At 43.0% G+C, this 25064-nt stretch overlaps 1 protein-coding gene across 1 annotated transcript; it reads right to left on the reverse strand.

The window, feature by feature from the left end:
• Window positions 1–1242: 1242 nt before the first annotated feature.
• Window positions 1243–23758, reverse strand: pamr1b (peptidase domain containing associated with muscle regeneration 1b). Its single transcript, XM_078283117.1, has 14 exons — window positions 23699–23758; window positions 15830–16006; window positions 14337–14462; window positions 13700–13814; window positions 10235–10452; window positions 9466–9573; window positions 6128–6298; window positions 5748–5939; window positions 4593–5480; window positions 4295–4471; window positions 3918–3984; window positions 3320–3549; window positions 2734–3092; window positions 1243–2328 (listed from the first exon to the last, which is right to left on the reverse strand). The coding sequence occupies exons 2-14, from the start codon at window positions 15957–15959 to the stop codon at window positions 1747–1749; spliced, it is 3363 nt and encodes a 1120-aa protein (XP_078139243.1). The 5' UTR covers window positions 15960–16006; window positions 23699–23758; the 3' UTR covers window positions 1243–1746.
• Between the last annotated feature and the right edge of the window lie 1306 nt (window positions 23759–25064).

Genomic DNA, 25064 nt, shown 5'->3' on the forward strand with positions numbered 1-25064 from the left:
ATATAAAAAACCCAAAAAAATTCACGTTGTAATGAATGTTGATTATATGTGTTGTTTTATATCAGATGAGGCTACAGTACATTAGCATGTAGTATCTGCCACACATGAATCACATTCAAATAATAAGTTGTGAATTTTTGATGGTGAACAATTTTATCATGATTTTTAAAGCACATAGATCATTTGACATGAGTGAGAGTGAATGATTCTTCATTACCACTGGCTGAAAGCTTGAGCTTGGCTCTACTCACTGGAGCCTCTTTATGGAAACAAGTGCATCACTTCCTAGGTGCTGGAGTGGAGGCGGGGGGGGGGGGGGGGATTCATGGTTGAAGTGAGTGAAACTAAGTTGAACTTTAAAAACTCCACCTGTTAACACCAAAATAGTAGCACAGTGTTGGTGGTAACAAACAGAATCACTGAGCAAAATATTTAATTCATATGTGACTTAGCCACTACCGTCTAGAACGATAACTATAAAGATATACTGTATATAGCTACAAAAAGATTTAAATCATTCAGAGTAAATAGCATGTCTATCTGTGTCCCCACTATAACAATAACTACAAAACCATTTAAAGCGATAATTATAGCTAATTATAGCTTTTGGTTTGATGTCAGAGCGAGTTTTTGGTAACCAATCAAAAAATCAACCAATCAAATTAAAGGGGGCGGGAAGATTTGGTAGCTTACTGCAGCAATGCTTTGTTCGCTGAGGATCTTTTCACAGATGTCGCTGTAGTGTGAATGTTTGAGCAACAATGTATCGTTATAGTTTATAGTTATCGTTCTATATGTGAAGAAAATAACATATGGCTGGCTGTGGGACTTATACCGTACTGCCTGGTGTAGGAGCACACACTGTATTTCCCTTGGAGGTGCTCCTGAACACCTCATAATAATGTGTTTATTTATTGCCCCCTTGTGGAGGTCTATACAAGCTGCAACTTCTCCATCAGTGTAAACCCACTTCTGAATAATGGAGGAGGGTCAAAATGGAAGTAATTGATTTAATTTGTGCACAGAAGAGGGAATTGATCTGTGAATAATGTGCTCAGCTTATGGTTGTGAAAATGGTGATTACAACTGTGCTGCCCTGACCTGGATTCATTTGCACCACAGCACAGGCCAATTGTGTGCTTCATTTACATAGCCAGCGTCAGTTTTTTCTTCCTCATTTCAACAGCCAGCTGACTGCCCACAGAGTTGCGCAATATGATGAATAATAATCACACCTCAGTCTTTACACACACCCGCATTTTCTTTAATTAAAAACACCATGTTTTTTTCTGTCCTTCAATACAATATGTACATCTCTTGCGTCATATGAATAGAATAGAATAATTCCGTACATTACATCATATATACATACCAATGAGTACAATGCAAACCACCGTCACTCAGAGGGAGATGGGTTAGAAAGGTTTTCTGGTCATTTTCAAGTCTGTAACCCCAGGTTGAAAGACCTGAACGCTGAAGTCTTCTGATGAAAGGTTGATGCCCAACACATCGACTGTGTTCGCACCCCCCTTCAGTTAGAGCACTGTGCTGTCCAGTGTTGCTTCTGCTTTTTGTAAGAAAACTCCCCTTGTGCGTGAGAAAAAGACCGGAAAAAAGAGGAGAAAAAGAGAAGAGAGGACAGTAAGAGAATCGAGTAAGGACTGAAAGATGGAGAAAAGTAAGGAAGAGGACAGTAAGGTATCAAGGCAATAGGAGGAACACAGGGTGAGTCAGACAGTAGGGTTTCTATTTCATATTGCTCTCTATCCAGTTTTTGAAGTTGGCTACATGTGTGTACACTGTGTAGAGGTCAGGATTACACTCTCCCTGGTCATAGCCGAAGCTCACCAGTCCCAGGAGTCTCCATAGCCCCTTGCTCTCCCCCCGCCCCTCTGTAAGGCTGAGAGAGGGGTCCCGCTTGTTGCTGGCTTGGTCTGCGGTGAGGGCAGGGAGGATAAGGATACCCCCAGTGTCAGAGGGACAGATGTTAGATGGCCCATAGTCAGGCTTCTGGCTGCCACACAGCATATTGTCTGTAACACTGACTGGCACGCCGTTACGAGCGTACTGCTGCTCGCATGGCACCACGTCAGCGAGGTGCACGACCCCAACCCTTGCCTGCTCATCAGCCCCCAAATCTGCGTCAGGGAGAGGGGACCAGCCCGTCACAAGCCCTCGCCTGGAGACCACCTCTCCTCCCTGGACGTCCGGGAGGCAGAGGGGCAGGACTCGCTCCCCAATCCGCGCTTTGTCCAGCAGCTTGATCACAGCCAGGTCCGAGTCAAGAATCAGGGGGTCAAAGTTTGGGTGGACTGCAATGGAGGCCACCTAAAAGGAGACAGAGAGGGACTTTATAAAAAAAATTATTAAAAAAAAAAAAAAGTTCATCAGAAAGTGAATGAGTGAACAAGGTGGAATAAAGCTAATTATTGAAAGGAGAAAGAGGAGAAATCCAGCAGCAAACTCAACTGCAGGTGGAAGGATGGAATGTTGCTTTACTTGTCTCCAAGCAACATGAGATGCTCACAGTCATGAGGAAATGAATGAACCTTAATTAACACTGGCTGGTGTGGGACGTGATCAGTAAAGCATGGGAAGCCACTGCAATTACTTTGTGCTTGTATTTAATCAGCTAATACGGTATGCACTCCATATGCACGGAGTGTGCGGTATGGAATTTGCATGGAATACATTTTGCCAATCATTAAACTAGGGAGATCATTGATATCTTACCCTGAGGTGTTGAAGGCCTTTGGATTCCCTGCGGTCATCACGGTACTGCTTTCCCACCACCACCTTGATCTTAGCTGCATCCAGAGGGTACAGCTTCCCCAGCTCTGTCACACAGTGGGCCGCCGCCACTACACCCCTCTGGTTCACCAGGGCCCCGCTGCACACCAGCTGCCAGTCAGAAGCCTGATCGTGGACGCCAGTTCCCCCTCCACCACCCTTCTTCAGGGACTCTGCCTGGCTGTCTGCCTTGGTCACCTTGGTCCCGGCTCCATTGGTGGTGCGGCGGTAGATGGCTGCCAGCCAAGGCCAGTGAGCCTCTGCCGGCCTCTCCGGGTCGAAGGTCGGATGCTTCCCACACACTGCCAAACAGGAGGAGAGGACAGAGAGGGAGAGACAAGGGTTGAAGGGAGGGAAAGACAGCGGAAAATCTAAGACATATACTGAGATTGAGTCAACACTTGGTATTGTGCGACTGTCGTTGACGGGTGTGTGTGTGTGTCTGTTTGTCTGTGTGTTTGTGCATTACGAGTGCTGGTGCTTGTTTCCTGTGGTCAGACAATAACTAGTGGTCATCTGCTGCCCTCACCAGGTGAACAGGAGACATGACGCCCGCTCCACTTCCCAGTCTTCAAGCAAGTACGGCGAGAACTGCCAGAGTGTTGGTAGAACGGAGAAGCACACTCATACGCAATGTGCGTGTAGAGGTGGTGGAAGCCCTGGGGCAGCTGGGACAGCACTGGGGGGCCTTTAGTGGGACTGTCAGACTGGAATTGTCGGCCCAGCCCGGAGGAGTAGAGCTTGTGCACAGGGGTCTTCCTGAAGGGGGAAGAAGAGGCCATGGTTATGCATGCGTACCCCTTAGAATGAGTAAGTGGTTTTGAATGCAATTGCAGAAAGGTCAACTGGACGACATGAGAGTTGTCGCTTTTAAATTACTGTGCTATTAAAACATTAAAACGTCTGGTTCTATGCATACCATTTGTAATAAAAGTGCTTATTTGCATTCATGTGTGATATATACAGTAGTTAAGTCTGGCTTATATAAAAGTGTGCTGGTGATGTATGGTTATAGCTTCAAAACATAGCCACTACATAATGATCTATGCTATGTATGTCAGGCTTTTTATGTGAACAATAATGTTTATCGTGTAACGTAATATTGCATTGTACGTTGTTAAACGTACCTGGACGGGGCTTGGGGTGGAAGGACTCTCTGTCTAACCAGCTCTGACACTTTGGGCTCCCGACATGCTGCAAATAAACACACACACACACACACACACACACCCCAGAATCCCATTAACACCTGCTGTGAGCCAGCTGCTGTGATTTGAATAGAGCTAATTGGACCGATGCACAGGCTGCGGGGCATGCTGACTAAACTGACAGAAGTGCTATACATTCATCTATGTTGTGACCAGCAGAACACTGTACACTCCCATAAACTTATACCTTTAACAAGCAAATCCCCAAAACAACCGACTAACAAGTACAGACGCACAGCACCCCTTACCTACCAATAATGAATTAAATAAATGTAAACAAAAACAGATTGCAGTACCTCTTACACAGAGGGGTTGTTTGCCACTCCAGGTACCATCTGGCTGGCAAGTGCGGCGGGCGTCACCGCTGAGGGCATAGGAGTGGTTACAGATAAACTCCGCTGTCTGAGGCTCCACGCCCGGCACCAGCCGGTGATAGCCGTGGTAGGGGCGAGGGAGAGGCGGACAGCTCTTCTCTGGAAGAGGGGAACAGAGAGTGGGTGAGGTGAGGGTGGAGGCCAAGGAAAAGGTGAGACGCTGTTCATTTCACTGCACATATTCACAATATGTCTGTGTATGGCTCAATGAGTTCCTTACCGATGATACTTTGGTTGCCTTCTTTCTCCTTTTCCTTTTCTTCCTCCTCCTTTGTTTTCTCAGCGGAATCCTTTCCTGCCTTGTCCTCTTCTTTTTCCCCCCTTTTGCTGTCTATTGCATCGGGAATTGTTGGCTTTTCCATCGGCTTCCCGCTTTCCTCGCCTCCTGCTCTATACATGGTATACTGTGTGACGTTGCCTCTGGTGGGAATGGCTCCCTTCCCTAGCTCTGGAGATAGTATTGTATTATTTCCCTTCTTAATGTCATGGGTATCAACTGTAACTGTGTCGTTCTCTGTCGTTTGCCATTCAAATATCTCCACTGTGTTTTCCCGCTCAGGCACGACTGTCCTGAGTTTGGTGTCGTTAGGGCCGACTTTGTCTGGATCGCTTCCTTTATCCACCTGCTGCTCTTTTCTCTCCTTCTCTTCTTGTCCTTTGTCTTTTATCACCACTATTTCTGTGATATCCGTCGTCTTTCCTATGTCCTGAGTTCTTTCTGGTGGCTTTACTACCTCAGGGTCTTTCTTTTCAACTGTGTTTAGGCTGTTGTCTGTGTCTTTACTATCCACTTTATCTTCCACACCTCCAGTGGGTTTTTCCAATCCAGTGTTTCTCTCCTCTGCGCCTGCTTTATCCTTACCTTCAACCAGGGTTTTCTCCGGAATGGTATCGATGTATTTATCTTTACTGTCTACTGCTGTTGTATTCCTCTGCTCAGTCTCTGTGTCTTTCCCACCCACACTGTCTTTTTCTCCTGTTGTATTCTCTGGGCCTTTATCTTCAGTTTTGCTGACATCTTTGTCGCTGTCTGTGTCTGTTTCTTTGCCCCTTTCTGTCTCCTTTGCCTTGTCTTTGTCCTTTTCTGGTTCACCGAGTGTGTTATTCACTGGGGATAGAGGACATACAAAAGATTGTTACTGAATTGTCAGTTAACAGCTGATTGTAAATCTTTTTGTTCAAAGTTGACTAGTCATGCTGATTGGGCCTAGGAATTGACTCATTTTCTGTGACTCATTCTATTATGCTAAAGAGGCACTAAGCATGCGGTTATCTTACAAAACAAAAGCAAAATGAGCTGTACGTCCTTCACACTGTTGGCACTGAACTCATCCATTGAACTCTAATCCCCATCATTTCTGCCACTGGGTCTGACCTTTGGTACAGATGGGAGGAGTCCCGCTCCAGGTGTTGTTAGGGAGACAGGTTCTCTGGGAGCTCCCACTGAGTTTATAGGGCCGGTAACACAGGTACTGCAGAGCAATGAGGACATCATTGGGCCCATACACCAAGAAGTGATCCCCATGTGTTGGCTTGGGTGGGAGGGCGCAGAACCTCTCCACTGGCACTGGAGAGGGGACAGAACAATGCAGGCTTGTAGAGGCTGAAACTGGGCCTTTCTCCACACTTTACACCCTCTCTGGGGTTAGTGTGTATGGCTTCCAGTGACAAGCAAATGACATACAGATGGTTTTCCCAAATCCCCAAATACATTTTTTATAATTTGGCAGAAAAACAATGGCATTATTTTCTTACCACACTGTGGGGCCGGAGCACTCCAGGTGCCATCCCTCAGGCAGATGGCAGTACGAAACCCCCGCAGCTCAAACCCAGGGTCACAATGGAAAGTGATGCGTGCCCCCGAGTGATGAAACAAACCCTGTGTGGAGCCATGGGTGGGCACCGGAGGCCTGCGGCATCCCACCACTGAATGGAAATACACACAAGCACAGTTCAGCTGTGAACACATCTTGTCTTGTCTTCTTGTTTCTTATCTTGTCCTCAAAGAATGCTGGATCATTAATCAGGGTTTAGGCTGTCAGTGTGATAACAAAAGGCAGATTCAAGATTATATTTTGAAAGGAGTTTCAGATAATACAAACAAAACAGATGTATGGAAGTTTAGGAGGCATCTAGCGCATTCCTGAAACACCAGTTCATTGCACCTCCCCGGTAGTAAAAGAGCACACAAACAGACTGTACATAACCTTCAATGAGTGCTTTGCTTTCTGGTGTTCGACAGGTAATGTAGGTCAGGAACCCAATTCACAGCTCTCAAACTGATTATTCTGCATCGTAATTACCATTTAAGAATACCCAGAGCTTTAAAAACACAGCCCACTATCTTACAGGCTCATTAATGAATAATTTCACCCGCCATGGTAAAGTGTGAACAGTTCACAATGAGACGTTAACACATGGCTTGTAAAGGAGGAAGAAATAGAATGCATGCAATAAAAGAGCTTTCGTCAAACTGTTCAATTTTCCACTGCTATAAAACTGCATTTTATGAAGTGGGTAACAGAGAACTGAGGTTGGTAATGGTAATGTGGGTGACCGCTTATTGTGGAATACTGTGTGTAATTCTAGAATTCAAGATAATAACCAAATGCAAAATAACGCAATTCCTGTCACAAATGCAGCAAATATAGTATAACTCCTTCAGCATTTTGTCATGTGCTGTTCCTTGTATTTCAGGTTTGCTGCTTATAGTTGAACTGGGTCTCTGTCTCCATCTAAAGTGCAAACTGTGCACACACAAATGTGGATGCTAGAGGCCTGCGACACCCCACCACCGAGTTCACAAACACACACATACACTCACAGACAAGTGTTAATGCTACAATGATCACACCATTACGCCACTTGCTGCGAGACAATCCCTCAGGAAGTTTGCTGTGTTGTTGACTTTAACTTGGGTCAGATCCATGAAATTCTCTGGCTGTGGTTCTACAGCTCCAAACCAGGGAACCCTCCCTATAATCACTGTCTTTTTGCCTTACAGCATTTCCAACCTTTGGTCCCTTAGGGGATGGAGAATGCTTTTGGACATCCAAAAGTGGAAAAGAAAACTGTGCTTGACCCCATTTGAATAATATGGAAAAAAAATAAAGCAGAAACACCCTGAGGTGTTGTTGGCATTGTTGTGAGGTGTTGAAATCACAGACGCTTAATGCTCTCCCCGTCTCCCATGTCAGAGTTTATCCATCTTCCTGGAAATAAAAACTCTCTTAAAATAACGAGATGGTCTGGAGACATATTATGGAGACATATTAGGCAGGAATGCTAATAGAGGATGCTATGAATAATGACACTTAAGTAAATCACCATTTCCTCTTGTCAATGCCTTGGAAATTATGATTGCACTCCAAAATAGATTAAATAGACTGAAGAATGGATTAAAATATATGGCAAGCAGAGAGAGAGAGAGATTTCCTATCTTGAGTGCCTACAATAACATGTCCGTTTTAGCTCTAGCTTACAATTAATGACAGGTAGATTATTGGAGATCCGAAATATAGATGCTGCCAACTTCATACTTAGAATTCTCCTACTGACTCTGGGGAGAAAAGCAGATTACATTTACACGCTTCTAAAACAAAAAAAAAAGAAAAGAAAAGAAGACATTAGCATTATCCTAACTGTATTCTATTAAATGAGCAGCTGAGGATTTCTCATGGGAGTACAGATGAATGCACAGTGTGCGGAATGAAACTCGTGCATTTTACGGGCATCTACTCCAATGGAAAAGCTGGCTCATGTTATAGAAGTAGGATTATTTCACCATTAGTTTTATAGACTCAAATTTAGCCCTGAAAATGAGACCACCAGAAAAAAAAAAAGTGAGTGGGGCTCTTAGGAAGTCTGTTTTTGCAGGGTCTTAAAGGAGGTGTAGCAGGCATTAAAACGCAGGTCCAGGTCCAGACGCCCATAAATAAGAGTCACTCTAACCACACCCTGAGGGAGCGGCACTACCCCACAAGGAGAAGTGGAGCTGTGGCAGTGTGCTGGTGGAAAGTGACGGTCCAGATTTAGGGAAACTCAAGGCTGGTGTAGAGGAAACCATAAAGGTTTAATCACATTTCTGAAACTATGTTTTTCATTATCTTAAAGCCATTTTGATCTAAAGGCTTATGCTTAAATGCTTGAAATTTGTTTCTTAGATAAATAGTGAAGTTGATGCCTATGTATGAATTTCTTTCCAAAGCCTTTGCCTTTCCATCAAGGCAAAGCTGTGGCTACTTTAAAGAATCTAAAATATAAGATAGTTTTGATTTGTTTAACACTTTTTTGGTCACTGCATAATTCCATTTGTGTTATTTCATAGTTTTGATGTCTTTAGTATTATTCTAAAATGTGAAAAATAGTAAAAATAAAGAAAATGTGGTGTGTCCAAACTTTTGACTGGTAGTGTACAGTATTTTCCCTCTTTTCCCTCTTTTTCTTGATACCCCCACACTTTCTATGGCAGCCTTATTTCCTTTCAGTTTCTCCCTCATTCCCTCTTTCTCTTCCTTTGCCACTCGCCATATCTAGCCGTACGAGCTCATTAGGTGGATCCATGCCGTTTCATTTCATGCTGCTTTATCCGTTAGGTGGTCATTGCCATTTGCAGTCCATCTGGTGACACGTAACACATATTTTGCTGAACAGCTGATTGGCCACAGCCATAGACGGGACTGACCACGGAAAGGGAAGGCAGCTGGCCTGAAAGCAGTCCAAACCACATATCTCTCCCTTGTGACAGTGAATCACCATTCGCCTTTAGAAAACAATAGCAGCTAAAAGGCTTATAAGCGGAGAGGTCAAATACAGCACTGACTCTGTGAGTTTGTTGTTTAAACACTAGGTGTATCTGATCGCTATCACAAAATTACTAAATCCATTCCAAGATTTGCATCAAGACACGTTCCTTTCAAATGCCTCATGGGATACGTAATTCAACAAAGGATCCTACGCCAAAAACTGCTTTATTCTGCCCAGTGATTCGAACCTATCCTTCTCCACTTCCCACCTTGTTGTCAAATATCAGCCTCTTATATAAGCATTGTCATACTGTAGAGGCTTTTCAGTCCTAAGTTACAAAGACTCACCGTTTTCACACCTCTGTCCTGTGTAGCCAGCCAGACAGGCACAGTGGTAGGTGTAGGACGTGTCCAGCACACAGGTCCCATCATGCAGACAGGGAGAGGAGCTGCATGCTGTAAACATACATGTGTATAGTGTAAGTATACAAAAAGAAACATTTCACTTAGCGGTACACTGATACATCCTGTGTGCATAAACTATTGGCTCTCTAGCACACACGCTACACCAAGAGGCTTGTATTGAAAGCTGAGACCGTTGGAATGGCATTTCCATATTCCATTTTTAAATCTGTGTGGGCATTTCTGCACAGCAAGCCTTTGTTTATTTTGATTGGACTTGATGTTGCCACGGGTATAGTATTTGTGTGTGTGTGTGTGTGTGTGTGGGTATGACATGGGTCAGTGGTTAAGGTTAGGGTTAGGTTAAGGTTAGGGTTAGGGTTAGGTTTAGGCAAGTAGTGGTTATGGTTAGGTAGGTTAGGGTTAGGGTTAGTCTAACCCAGGAAATGAATGTAAGTCTATGTAAATACCCCAAAAGTGACTTAAGTAAGACTAGGTGTGTGTGTGTGTGTGTGTGTGTATGTGTGTGTGTGTGTGTGTGTATGTGTGCTCTCATAGCAATTGTATTTCAGTATTACATTATCACATGTGTAAGTTCTTGTTTTTCACCAATGTCAAGTGGAAATATCCAACAAGTACAATGTATATTCGACAAGGCCAGGGCAGAGGAACTGAAGAGAAGTATTGTGCCTGGGTTTGTTAGCGTTTGATATACCTGAGCTCTCCTGGAACGTGGCAAAGAAACCGTCAAAGTTCTTGTAACCGTCAGACACAAAGAGGATGTGCAGGTTGTTGCCGGAGCTCTGAATCGGAGCAGGTCTGTTGTTTCCACAGAACCGGCCTATGACACGCGAGTTGATGCTGTCACCGTCTCGGACCTCCACGTAGTCATAGCGACAAGAATGATCAAACTCCAGACTCAGCATCATGAACCTAATAGTGTGAAGAAAAACAGGAAAGAAAACAGGAAGGCTCAGACAAATTAGGGATGCCTTGAAGAGTCTTGTAAGCAATGCATGTTTCAAAATAAAATGTCACCAACTATGCAAACTTTGAAATGATGTTAATTGGTGCACATCCTTGGCACATTAGGTAAACGCAACTTCAGACGAATGGACGGAAGTGTTGTTGTGAATAATTTCCCCTACAGATAACACTCTATGCTCAACACTATACTCTCAACCGATGAGATACAAGGGTGACAAAGTTCCTATAGTCACCAGCTGCATCTGTTTTTCCCCTGGAAAACTACCTCTATCTCCACCTCTATCACCTCCACCTCCGCTGCCTCTACCCAGACACACTCACCCAAAAAATAAAGAACCTTTTCATTGCAGTAGCAGATCTGTATTTTCCACATCAAACAGTTTATAGTGCTCTCACCGGGGCTTGACTCAACTTGACTAGGAAGTAAACCTCATGAAGCAAACTGACTGAATTTGTGGGTGTAAAGTGTTCTGTTGTGCTCCTGGTATAACCAACATTTTCCTGGACCGTGAGAGCACCTGGGATTCCTGGCAGAGCCACACTCACTGGCATCATCACACTCATACACTCGTTTTAATTTGCAGCCAGCAAACAAGTAATGAACAGTAATCGTAGCTATTGAATATGTTAACAGCTGCGGCAAGTGATTTGCCCCACTTTTACACGGCTCACTTGTTTTAATGGAGTTGTGGAGATTGCGTCTCATTTTCCCCCAATATCACAGAGTTTTACATTTATGTTTTTTTGAAGTGTAAGCAATATTAGCAGTATAAGCATTATATAGCCATATAGGCCCCTTTTTTTGTTTTCCTTGTCATCAATAAAAAATAAATCAAAAATGTCAGGAAAAAGTGCAAATTTTCAACTGAGATCACGGCTATGACAAGTATATACATTTTGATACAACAAAGCCACAATTGTTACTGTATGCAGTTGATGGGACAACTTATATGAGGCAAGATTAATATTTGAGATATAGCATAATCATTACCGACAGTTGGCAGTAGTCAGAAAACAGTTAAAACATATCAAGCAACAGAAAACAGATGCCAAAAGCCAATCTTTGGCTTTGTGGCTTTGGCAAGCTTTAGAACCTTCTTAAGAACCTCTTCACCCCCATGATAAATAGGTTAACACTCATTCTGCACCCATTAAACAGTTGATGTGTACATATAAATGCCATCACATTTATGTAATTGGTAATCAGTCCTGCTGATAAATAGCATCATCCATGCCAGTCTCAATAAGCATCTCGTTATTTCTTATCATTGCCTGTTAAAATGGCCATAAAATGTCTGAATATCCATGAATCGCGCTTAAACTAGTTTTTTTTTCCTAAAGTAAAGTGTTGATTGCACAACATTATTTCCAAAACAAATAGTATGGCTGGTGATTGCACTGCAGTGCAATCTCTCGGCGATATGCCAGTATTTCCAAAACATTCTCTGTGTGCTTTAATAGTCAGGTCATCCAGGAAGTGTGGCTTTGGGGCCTGTTTTAATGAGAGTTAAAGTGCCGGTAATAACTGGTGATATAAGTTTATATACACTTTCAATTCATGAGCTTTTTGACTTTGAGACATCTGTGAGTTGGATCAGGACAACCAGAAAATGAGACACTGAAAGAAAAGTGTGGCTGAGTTGCTACAGAAAGCAAGGAAAAAGACAAAGGATTCTGCTTGGCTCACCTTAATGTTGCCAGATTTCATCTCCTTGGCCTCTCATTGAAAGCGACATGGAGGACTCATTACTTACTTTATAGAAGGCTTTGGCATGACATCAAGTCCTCCAGTTTTATCCTTTATCAAAGACCCTCGGGTCTAATGAGGCTTAAACTAATGAGATATAATGCTAAATTAGCCTGTAGCAGCTCCTGACAAGTAATGCAGGTTGTAATTCAGTAAATATGTTGATCTGAGTGTACTGGGAGTCATCATTACAGTTATCCACAAGAGTGAAAGGAGAGAGAAATAAATTCAGGAAAATGCTGTCAGTAATTCCCCAGAGACTCAAGCCAAAACTCATAGCTTTCCATTAATACATCTCTGAGTGCAGCAGCACTGTTTAATTTAGGGTTTTTGTGGCATTAACGTCATAAAGGACATAAAATATGTCACATTCATTTCTACGACTACAGATCTACTACTCTTTTGGAAGCAATCAATCGTGTCTATATTGACATTTGTCGTCACAGCATGGATTTGGCCTGGCTGCCTATGCATGTTGCAGTTATTCATGGCTGTGAATTTTAATGCAGAGCTTTATATATAGCAGAAAAAAAATGCTTGGAATCATTAAATATCTTTTATGCACTATACTATACCATTACAGTATGCACTGCATGCTCGGCCTGAATCCAGCTGTATGCAGCTTTTTTGTTGTTAAAGCCCTGCATAAATGCTCGCCTGTAAAAAAGCTTTATGTGTAATGGAGAAAATGATAGAAATAGAAAGTTATCACAGGACTGTAAAGTAATAACTTTCCTGAAAGCGGGGAGTTGTGGTTTCCAAACTTCGGTGTAGAGTCTAGCTTGCCATCAGTCCATGACATACATCTTGCAGAAACATCCAAACTGAATGGAAATTTGACTTAAGTGGGCCAGCCATTAATAACTATTACAGATGGACATCGAAGATCCCTAAATCTGATCCTTTCATGCCAGATGAAACTGTGTCAACTTGAACTTTATTGATATTTGATGTATTCTTTACAGTTTGCAGTAGGCACAAGCACGTTTTTGTAAATGTAAGCCAATACAGTCATTACCCCTGCATCAAAGTTGTTCTTTTTATTTGCTCTAAATCAGTGTGTAACACTCAGCCGGGGTGCCACTGAATGGGATCATGTGTACCCTTAGATTGTGTACCTTAGATTTTGTTCAAATGCAAAAAATACATAAAAACTTTTTTCCCCTTCAGGCTGGTGCAAATGGTGTTCAGCATCTTATTGTGTTTGCATGTTCTTTTCTATGCATGTTGCATGTTCTTGTTTATGTGACTTTTCCAAGAAATGAATTGTGTGGTGTTTCTTGAAATTGCAGCTAAAGGAAAATAAAAAGTACTGCTCTAACCTCTAGGCTTATCCATCATGTTGTGAGATAGATAAAATATACTAATAACTACTGACAACTGATACTATCTCTAACCTTTGGCATTTGCTTTTGACTTTGGACATTTGCAGTCTTTTTATCTTACCTGAGGTCTATGGTGAAGGGACGGTCTACCTGTATGGTCCACTCACAGCGGGCATTGGTGGGGTAACTCTCCAGCACCAGGTGGCCCTGCCGTTTACGGATCACTCCCCCACACTCTGAAAAACACACAAATGGAATTTCCAGCTGCAATGTACCATAGGAACTGGAGGAACATTTGAATTTGAGCAGCCGTTAATTATATTTGAATTATTATTTTGCGGGTCTATGTGCAGCTACCTTAGTTACCATTCATGCCAAAAGCAATTACATTTGGGTTTCCAAAGCCATTGTAAAATGTTAACATGGAAAAAAGCCCCCTTATGCTAAACAAACAGAAAGAAACATAAACCCAATAGGCACAGGGCCAGTAAAGGCATTCAACAGCTTGCCAGGTTTCTGCTTTGAATAAAATGTCTTTTCTTGTGCCCCATGGCAGAATATTTGCATATAGAGAAAGTTATAGTTACTGTCCAAATGTTACATATTAAATGTCTTTATAGGATTCCTGTATGTTGACTTGTCTTTTCAGCTCCTCATATGGAAAACCTCCTGGGCATATGGCAGCTTTCCAAGCTGGCATAGTTGTCCCAGATGAAGATAGATCAGCAGGGAGGATGAGTAGGGATGAGACGACTCACGCATGCAGTCTCCACCAGACCAGCCAGGCCGACACTCAGCACAGTATTGGCCCCTGATGAAGAAGTCATCCCTGGGACCCCATGTCCCGTTGTTACAGCGCTTACAGTTCTCAAATATACTGCAACCTGGAAGAAAGAGAGCGAGATATGGCGGTTGGGCAGAGAGACAGAAATGAATACAGACAAAGAGGCAAGGATCATACAGACAAAGACAGACAGACAGACTTACATTTTTCAAAAGAATAGTGATTCTTTCTCAGAACTCTTCCCTCAAACAGCTTGAACCCACCTCCACCGGACCCCTACTATGTTTCCTTTACATCAGCTCTGCTAAACTCATCAAGCTCCTGTTCCACTAAGACCGAACACATAAACACATTGCTGCTTCCTGAAATAGAAATGTGAAGAAAACCCTCCAAAATGGTTTCCTGGGAGGATGGATTTTCACTCCAAGGTTGCTCCGTCTGTGGGCTCAGACTTTTACAGGGCAGTGAGGAGAGTGGAAAACATTGTACGACCTGATAACAGGTATGACTGTAAACAACAAATGGGCTAGAGATGTATGTACACAGGAGGATTTATGAGTGTACTCAAGGCTATAACATTTTTCAGCATTTTACAGTAAAAAAACACTGATGTACAGGTATCCATTTGATTATGAACAGCTGGTTTTTTTTCCATAAAAGAAAACGTGAGCACATGCAAGCTGTGAAGAGAACATGACACACTTCCTTAGTCGGGTGGTGTCTAGGAAAATAAAATGTGATATACTGTAGACAGAGGGTTTTGGATGTGTGAGCTGGTGTGCACGTGCAGATATCCCAATGTGCTTATATTCTCACATATAGACTTGCTATGTCTTGCTAAAATTTGCTATTGTGTGTCTTGTGCTTTGTTGCGCTTCTTGTGTTTGACTTACATCATGCTGTTCTACAACTGGTTGTGTCACTTAGGCTTGCAGATCTAGTTAGGCTCATTCTCTGTAAAGTCCTTTGAGACATGCTTGTGATAAAGGGCTAAATAAATAAACAAACTTGAACTTGTATATTAATGCGCGTACACAGACATTAATGTGCGCATGTGTGAGTATAAACCCATACAGATGTACACACAATTCATTCATGAATCAACGTTCCAACTGTGATCTTTCACTTTCCCTTATCCTGCCAACAATACAAGAGGAAGAGCCAATGTGAAGTTGGCCCCAGACACGTAGCAGATTAGATCAGACACAAAGACAGAAGTTATTTTAAATCTTAGCTATCAGACAGTTTGTCATGCTATACTGCAAACAGCTGTGTAGCTGATTGCTCTTGCACTTGGTCCAGCAGGTACATGGCAGACATTTGAGAAAGACCAGATCCAAAGATGGAAGTGTGTGGCTATTTATATTCAAATAGGGCTATTCATAGAGGTGGACAAATCTTAAATGAAAGTGGTTCCCGTTCCCATGGTCGATGTGGTGGTATTGTGTGTTAGATTGACTGCAGTACCTGAATGGATAATGCAGGGGTCACACTCGTTGATGGCGTTGCGGCAGCAGGGCACGGCGTAGCCCACAGGAGTCCCCTGCAGCGGGCATTTACAGCGGATCACATCGTACTCGCAGCAGCCCCTGCACATGACGTTCCACTCCGGGCCGGGGCAGTGATTGTACAAATACCTGTAGTCTGGACGAGATGATAATCCAGGGTTAGCAACTCAGTCCTATCACTGAAATGAGCACAAAGGAATTAAACCACATTTAACCACACTGCAAAAATCTCCATCTTAAGTCATTTAGTCTATTATTCAGTCCTAAAATCATAATTTTCTTAAAACAAGTGAAGAAAACGACCAATGCGGTGAAATAATTCCACTTGTTTCCAATGCAAAGCAACTCAAGAATTCTGCAGAATCAAGTGTCATTTTCTTGATAGTAGTGCAGTGATCTGCCTTATGCCGACTTGTTTTAGGATACTGACACTCATTTCTAGAAAATTCCTGAAACAAGTGAAAAAGCATTGGAAGCAAGTGGAGTTATCTCACCCCATTGCCAGAACTGTTCTCTTGTTTTAAGAAAAATAAGATTTGAAGGCTGAATATGAGACTAAATGACTTGTTAAGATGGCCGTTTCTCGCAGTGCATCCTTTAGAAAATGTGTGTTTGATTGGACTCAACGGGGAAATATTGTGTACAGAAATAGAGTGGAAGATGAGTCAAACATGGTGCGGAGAAAATATCTTCGATGTAATTGGTTGTCGTTGTGGGAAAATGTGAGCTGGTGTGGGTTATGGTCAGCAAAAGCCTGAGAAACTGTGGGAGGATTCTGGTCGGTTCATGTCAGGACTGTGTTTATCCGTGCCGCATGCGCTTGCCTGACTAGTTTTAAGTGAGTCTCTGGTTATTTCCACTGCCATATGGTTTCATCCTCCTGTTTAGTGTCTCTTAGTAGTTTATCTCCCCTGTCCGTTCAGTTGTGTGTTTTCTCGTACGATATTACATCAGACATCATTAGCTCAGTAATGGCGACATACCACACTGGTCAAGTCACTGTCAACAGGATCAGATCATTAATCTGAAAGTGCTTTTCAGTTCGAACGTTGACCTTCTCCTCCTCTGCTAAGTTTTTACCCAATAAATCCATGTTTAATTGCACTGGAAAACAGTGATTCAAGGACGCTTTCAGTCTGAGCGGTCATGGTTATGTAACAGAAGATTTTCAGTGGAAATTCTCCTGTGGCAGATGTGGAAGAGAGAACTTACAGAAGCTGCACTTAGAACTTGGCGCAATGTCATCGCAGCATTTTATACATACCCTCCTTCCATCCCTACAATGACAACAACTCTCCTCCCTTCCTCCTCCTTTTATCCGCTCCTTAACTTGAAACCTCCCCACCTAGCAACCTGCAACACACACACACACACACACACACTCGCATACTGGTTTTATTCGTAATGCCACAGTTGCACGCCAGCTGTTTATTGTTTTATGTAGCTTAGAAGCGTTGTGCTTTTATTTTTTGTTAAACACAAACATTTTGTCAAACGCCATTTTTTTGCAATGAGAATTCCAAAGTTTTTTCTAATTCTGAAACACACACATACATGACACAGCAAAGAACACACAAGGCATACACATTTACACGCATACACACACACACGTAAATGCACGCACACACACGCAGACACACATGTGATTCATCTCTCAGAGGCTGTTTGCGGACAGTCAGCTGGAGAGGAGAAGTACAGATGTCCTGGAAGGCTGACGTCCCTCCTGCCCTCTGACATTAATGAAATCATAAATTATATCTCACCCCAGCCAGAATCTGGCCTTCTCCTTAACTGTCTCTCCTCTTCCACTGAAGAAGTATGTCAGAAGACTGAAGTATGTCATACACTTTGACATTAATCAAACAGAATCTAGGTTGTGCGATTGCTTTTAGGTCAAATTTATGGGTGCTATTTAAGGACAGTCTTTGTCCTGGTAACGCCGCTTTGTAAAGCTGTTGCAGCCATTTGGCAATATTGCTTTGTTTTGGATTATCCTGTGTGTTCTTAGGCTGATTTTTTGCTTTGATAACTCAAAAGAGGATTCATGAATTAACCTCGCAAGCACATTCAGAGCCTGTGACAGCATGGGGCCTCTCTGCTCTGTCTGCTCATCACTGTCCTGATGTGTGATCGACCTCAGGACTATGCTTTCATACCACTCAAATTCTTTCGGGCCAGTGGGCGTGTAACCAGTCCCTTGCACAACATCCATGTTCTCACACTAATCTCCAGTAATTGTTTTATGTGGTCAGAACACATGTAGACCTAGAGACCCTCAGCCTTGTTTTTTTTTTTTGCATTGTGTTCTTTTGTCTTGCTCTGTCTGCCTCGCTTTGACTTAAAAAAGAGGAGCTTATAGTTTCTGTTTAGATTGTCATTTTTGTGGATTTCCTTTGACCAAGTGTGAGAGCCACAAACATCTTTGGGAATGGCATGTCTGTTTAGAGAAATGCGTGCTGAGAGAAAAAGGAGACGCAGAGAGAGAGAGAGAGAGAGAGAAAGACTGTTCACTATGCTGTGGGTAAAACACAAAGGCACATTATGGCAGTGGCACAGAAGACTTCTTCATCCACAGCAAGAAACATCCTTTGTTTCGCTCAAGTCAAACCCAAACATGTTGACAGAAAGTTTCTCAACATATATTTCTACATAATCAACAGAATTGCCATAACAATAAGGCCGGTCTGTGGTTCTGGCATTTGACCAAAAAATAGCAATTTGGAACAAGTGATGTATAGAAGCTGCTAATTGTTTGATTACAGCAGCCTGGCTTTCTTCAGTGTCTGGACACCAGGAGACAATCTAAACTCTGCTCTGCTTTCACTCACCTACATTAGCATGCAGTTGGAAGCAACTAAATCTCGAATAATTATTGTTATGATTACAACAATATGCCAATTACATAAGGCCGAGGCTTGGTATTGTGTGAATGGATTAAAGCCGTTGCCGCCGTTACTTTGTTGTCAGCCAATTTTATCGATCACTTTTTAAACTTTTTCCATTACCATGCAATGCATAGCATTCTAGGATGCAAAGATTACTCCTGATGAGTGTTAGGGGATTGAGAGGTGTGATGACTGCCACATGGTGGATTGAGAGGTGCCGACACATCTTCTCCCCTTATGGGACAGCTTTACTGCTTCCCTACTGAGGTTTGTATAGGAAGCTGGCCTGAGAGACTGAGACCTGATTTATAGGGCGTCAACATGAAAGGGTCAAAAGACTTTATGAGCCGGCCTGGTAATGTCATTACATCGATCGCCACTCTGTGTCTTGTCCTGCGACAGGGGAAATGACATCCTGTGGCTGGGACCGGCTTCAGTACATTCCTACAGAAGAACAATTTGTCTTGAGTTATGATAGGATGATTTTAAGATTTCCACAGGTGTATTTTATTTCTCATCTCTTTGTTCTGTATCAAATGCACCTCCCAGAGGCACATAAACACAGGCGGTAGTGTTTCCAGTGTTTACATACTGTGAATGGATTGAATTTGCTGAACTGCAGCTCTGTTGATAAGGCTGTTCTGTTTTCTCTAAAGCATGACCCTTAGGTTTCTCCCCCAGCACTGGATTCATGCTGGAATGCATCGTTTATCTCTTGACTGCCATCCCCTCTCCTTAATAACTGTTTACTGACTCGCAACGCTGAAGATCATTTCTCCACAGCTATGTTTTGGCTTATTCAACTTATTCAAAGCAGAGATAACTCGCTGCCTTATAAACACACATCCGTGGGGCTTCCAGGTCAACACCTGCAGATAACTACAGACTGGATAGTAACAATTTTGAGTGTGAGTTTACAAGACGAACTGTTCAGGAAGGTGTGAACAGGTGTGGAAGCACACATGCACAAAAGTAGGCCTGTAAGTGAGTGAGTGAGTGAGTGAGTGTGCAAGCATCTGTGCATATGTTTATAGTATGTCTGCCTGCGCTTTTTAAGCTCCAGCCTATCAAAAGCAGTGTTTTTTTTTCTCTGGAATTACTTTTTGGCACAAATATCTAAGCATTTTATACACATTCCAAGACTGAGAATGTTTAATTGGGAGTGTGAAGAAAATAGCACAACCATGCATATTTCACTCCAATTATCATTCTTCATTAACCTCTGCCTCTCAGGCATGTAAATTGAAGCCAAGACAGTGAGTAGCTGTGTTTTGTCTCCTGCATTCATCTAGTCTCGTGCCACTGGCTCATGTGTATTTGATCACAAACTCTGGCAGCCAAAGTTGTTAAACTGGTAACTAGCAAGAAATCCATTGTCTATGTTTGCTTTGCTATTGTTCTCCATGGCTATGTTTAGAAACCTTACCATCCAACCTGATCTGATATAAATGTGTCTTGGTATTTGTGATGGCGTCTGTATATTTCCCCCAACACACTCATAGTAACTCGCCTTTGTGTGAGAAGACTGCTGGCACTAAGCCATAGAAACACGGTGTATCAGCAGATCGCAAATACTCTTTTTTTTCCAGTCCTGTAGCTGAGCGTGCAGACCTTTGTGTGGGTTGTTTGGCTTTTCTGGTCTTATGCAATTGGTATCTGCTTTTTCCATTCCAGATGTTGTGCTCCTAAATGTACTCCTCGACACGCATGTCAAGAAGCCATAGAAACGAAAACAGCAATAACCCAGGCATCTCAACAGACTCCCCGTTGCCTGGTGGGGACCCCCTTATTTCTCACAGCACTCCCACCACATCACAAGCTTCAGGGGCAGGTTTGCTAGCCCGCGTGCCTCTGCTGCACACCTTTGATGTGGATCCAAAGGCTGACATCATTATTATTGGGGGCAGAGGATCAGTCACAGAACTCCACCCGCTTTCCTGCAGGGATCAGGTGATTTCTGTGACCTCTGTGTCTAACCTCCCTGCCCCGTTGGACCGCTACCCTGCTGTTCACCTGGGACAGCAAACACTGACCTCTGCAAAGGACACACCGTAAACTTTTCATATGACAGTTTAGTTTTTCTACTGAACTATTTCTCTCTCTTTAAAATGTATTTTATGTAAAGAGAGCTTTTGCACGTGAGCATGCAAATGCACAAACATGCACGTATGCATGCACACGCACACGCACACACACACACACACACACACACACACAAAGAGACAGTTCCATGAGCCGTGCAGAACTTTACCCATAAACCCATAACAGCTCCAAAACTGTCAGTTTTTGGCAGCCTTTACTGGAAGCATCTTCCTCTGTCTATTTGAGATGAAAACCCAAGGTCAGCGTCTACTGTTTTTCTATTTGTTGTCTGTTCACATCAACATTGATTTTTGCCAAGGTTCACATCTACAGATACGTGCTGCCTTCAGGGTCTCAGATTACTTGTGTAATTCAGCTCTTATTTCACACTCAAATGTTATCAGAAACACAGCTTTGACATTGAAACCCTTTATTTTCTAGTCTCTCTTTCTCCCCCTCTGCTCAGAAACCGTATCTTATCAGTGTGAGTGAATGCGGCTGTCTGTCTTGCTGCACAGCCAAGCTCACAGCCACAGCTCAGGTTTTTTTAACTGCCGACAAAGCTAGACAGCCACACACAAGGTAGAGGGTTTGAGCAGAGTTTAGTGATGAAGATGGAAGTTTGAGATTAGCTCGACATGCTTAACTAATATTGCATTACAGATTAATTCTGTCTCTGTCACCCTGGTTCTGGCTGTGGCTCTGCATGTCCTTGTTGACGTCTTGGGAAGGTGATGCTGCTTTGTACAGTACATGCAACAGCATAATCGTGTCACACTTGCTCTCTGTCTTACTTACAGGAGAAATTGTGTCAGGAAGAGTTGCCTATAAATAGGATGGCAAGTTACATCTGCTACTGAATAAATTGTTTCCCGTGGCAAAATGGTGCTTATTTGACACTGACGTACCATGGAAAAATAGCTGATTTTATAGCTGGTGAGTGTGTGCGCGCGTGTGTGTGCGTGTATGTGTGAGCGTATAATTCCTTCCGCGCACTGCCCACAGCAGCTGTCTGGTATTTTGAGGTCTGAGCGATTTAGCTGTCGTGGAACAGGAAACTCCCGGCGGACTTGCGTATCTGTATGTAGCATGATCCCAAACGTAGATCTCAACGGGCATCCTGTGCATTGCTTTAAATAAACTCCCCTCTGCTAGGAAACCACAACCTCAATGAAAAACACTATCACTCCATTATCCACTTTGGGGAAAATGGTATGTACTCACACTAAAATGTAGGTCAAACAGGAGTCTGAGATATGCACATTTGTTTTCAGCATTTGGCCGCTCAACTTGGAATGAACTCTTCCACTCAATATGAAACACTATTTTTCCAAATGTTCAATCACAGACCAATTTTTTCTTCGTTTAACAAAACTTCCCTGCCAAACTTCCCCGCTCTCCACTCTCATATTTTTTTCTTCTTCACTCCTAACTCCTCTACGCACTCTTCTTCTACCCTTTGTCTTTGTTTCCTACTGCTAGCTACCCGGTAGCCCAGACCACGTCCCTGCGGGGCTTAGCTAAACACACCATGAGGAGGCCAATCACTGACTGGACAGAAGGAACTGTATCAGAGGAACAGAGGACATCTCGGGGATTCAGTGGGTGGATTATCCCAAACAGGAAAGAAGTAGAAACCTCACATAGATCAAACAATCCTCAACGGGGTCTGTTCCAGGTAGAGACACAAAAACACACACAGACATAAACACAGGCACACACGCACACACACACACACACACAAATGTAAACAGACGTGCGCAAAGACAGGGTTTTCCTAAACTTAACGTCTTGCCATTTGACTGGAAGCACCTCTCCTCCCTTTTAAAAAACAGTCTGTGTTGCTCAACAGAGATCATCTGTCATCAGCTGATTATACACGATTATGAAACAAGCAGGGCTCAAACTGACTCAGCTGACTACAAGATAAGTAACTAAATCTGCCAGAGCGCCATATGCCAGAGGAAACAATCTTAGTCATCGCAATTTATCGCAGTTGTACTCTTCCTGGCCCCTTTAAAAGATGTTTTCCCTCACTCACCAGCATTACAAATTGATGGTATTACTTTACTGTGTGTTAATTGTGCGCACTCCCAAAAGCCTGCGAGGACTCAGACAGAGGGCAGAGGTTTGGACAGGCGTCTCGGAGACAGCGTATGGTATACACATTACCATGAACAGCATGATTGACTCAAACATGACTCATGTCTTCCTGCAGCAGTTCAAGTGGTCACCCAGGATAAACAGGCAGAGAGAGGAACTCACCCACAACACTCTTTAACGCTTAAAGAGAAGGTCTAGCACAACAGACACGCACTGCCAAGCAACACTATTAGGGCTCCGACTGCCTCCTTCTACCTCAAGAATGTGGGGCAACATCCAAACTATTGCAGTTGTTTTGTTTTTGTCAAAAGATGCACATTTTTTTTTTTTTTTTTTAAGCTAAAGCAATTTCAAAACAACCTCGCATGTAATCTCTCACAGAGAATAACTGCAATAAGTGGGAAGAAACATGATGATCACAAACCCGGTTTTAATTGGACAATAAACAGAGCCGTACAGAACAATCCTCCACTCTGTATCTCATAACAAGAGTTGTAAAGGCTGGGGCAGCGCAAACTCTGCCGCACTGTTTTCCTTACCCCCCCCTCTTTAAAAAGGTCTACTTTACATCACTCTCTCTGGGTCGTCTTTTACAAGTCTCACTGAATGCTTTTCCGCTGTTAAAGGAGAGAGGGAGGGAGGGGATGGAGAGAGTGCTGATGCCGGCTTTTTGAGAACAAAGGACACAGACCGAGAGGCTGTGAGAAAGAGATAGGGAGGAAAAAGAAGAGCGGTAAAGGGTAGGGACTTCTTCTTACCGTAAGGCCAGGCCGTCCCCTGGGGCAGGGAGATGAGGATGAAGAGGGAGATGAAGAGGAGCCAGCCCTCCTTCCCAGGGACATGGGTGCTGGTGCAGGGGAAAGTGTGGGTGCCCCCGTGGGCTCGCCCCAGCTGCAGTCCCCGTCCCGCAGACAGCATGCTGCAGTCTGGAACTCTGTTTACTTTCTGATCTCAGCTGACATCACCTTCTCTCTCTCTTTCTCTCTCTCTCTCTCCCCTTCAGTCCTTCCCTCCCCCTCCCTCCCTCCCTCCATTTCTCTCTCTCTCTCTCTCTCTCTCTCTCTCTCACTCTCTCTCTCACTTTCTTTCTCCCTCAGTCTCTCTCTCTCTCTCTCTCACTTCTCTTTGGCTTCAGGTTACAGCCCAGCCTCGCAAGGAGTTCCACTTGGAGTGGTCTCCCAAAAACTCCCCTCGTCTGCTTGGTGGGCGACGTCATTGCTCTTGAATGAATGCAGGCTCCAAACTTTTTTCTTAACTCATTATCGTCTCACACAGCTCTACACACACACACACACACACACACACACACACACACACACACAATGTGGGGAAGCACATAACTTAGTGGTTTCAAAACATTTAGGCTACAACAACACAAGTTGATGCACTAGACTATGTGCCTCCCACACTGTATGATAGATGTTGTGGTGATAGAATTTTTTGTTTGCTAATCAATGTGTTCATGTCTGAAAATCTTGAGAAAAAAGCAACTATGGGTACTTTCAAACAGCGATGTAGTAGAAATAAAAAGGTGGTGAAACTATAACTTTCAGTCAGTGATCATCATAAGGCAAACAACCACCAATCTATCATGTACTGTATCTATTATGTTTTCAGAAAAGCATTGATTTATGCTTTTTATCTTAAAAGACTCTCTTCTCATATAACTTACATCAGTTTGATACAACTTATTCATATAGCATAAATGTATACATTTACTATAATTCTCCACACATGAACTTGCCATAATAGGCTATATACTATGAATTTACATGATAAAGACTTATGTCAGTCTAAAAAGGTATAAATTCTATTGCACATATAAAAAGGTGTGGTAAAATGAGTTCAGGTTGGTTTAACCTCCATTGCAAACCTGCTGTTAAACTTTAAAACTTTAACAACAAAGACATAACCAATGAAAACATTATTGTTATGTTCAAATTTCCTATGATCCCCTGAGTGTGTTTTATTTCAGCTGGATGCAGCACTGGAATTAATTCAATTATTGTTCTTTGCACATTGGATCTCCAGGCTGCATGCAAGAGCTAACAGGGAATACAGATCAAACAATTCAGATAAAAGGATCAAATATCTCTGGCAGTTTGCTAAAACAGCGGGATTTAG

The sequence above is a fragment of the Centroberyx gerrardi genome, chromosome 4 (assembly GCF_048128805.1).
Source record: "Centroberyx gerrardi isolate f3 chromosome 4, fCenGer3.hap1.cur.20231027, whole genome shotgun sequence".
Classification (NCBI taxonomy): Eukaryota; Metazoa; Chordata; class Actinopteri; order Beryciformes; family Berycidae; genus Centroberyx; species Centroberyx gerrardi.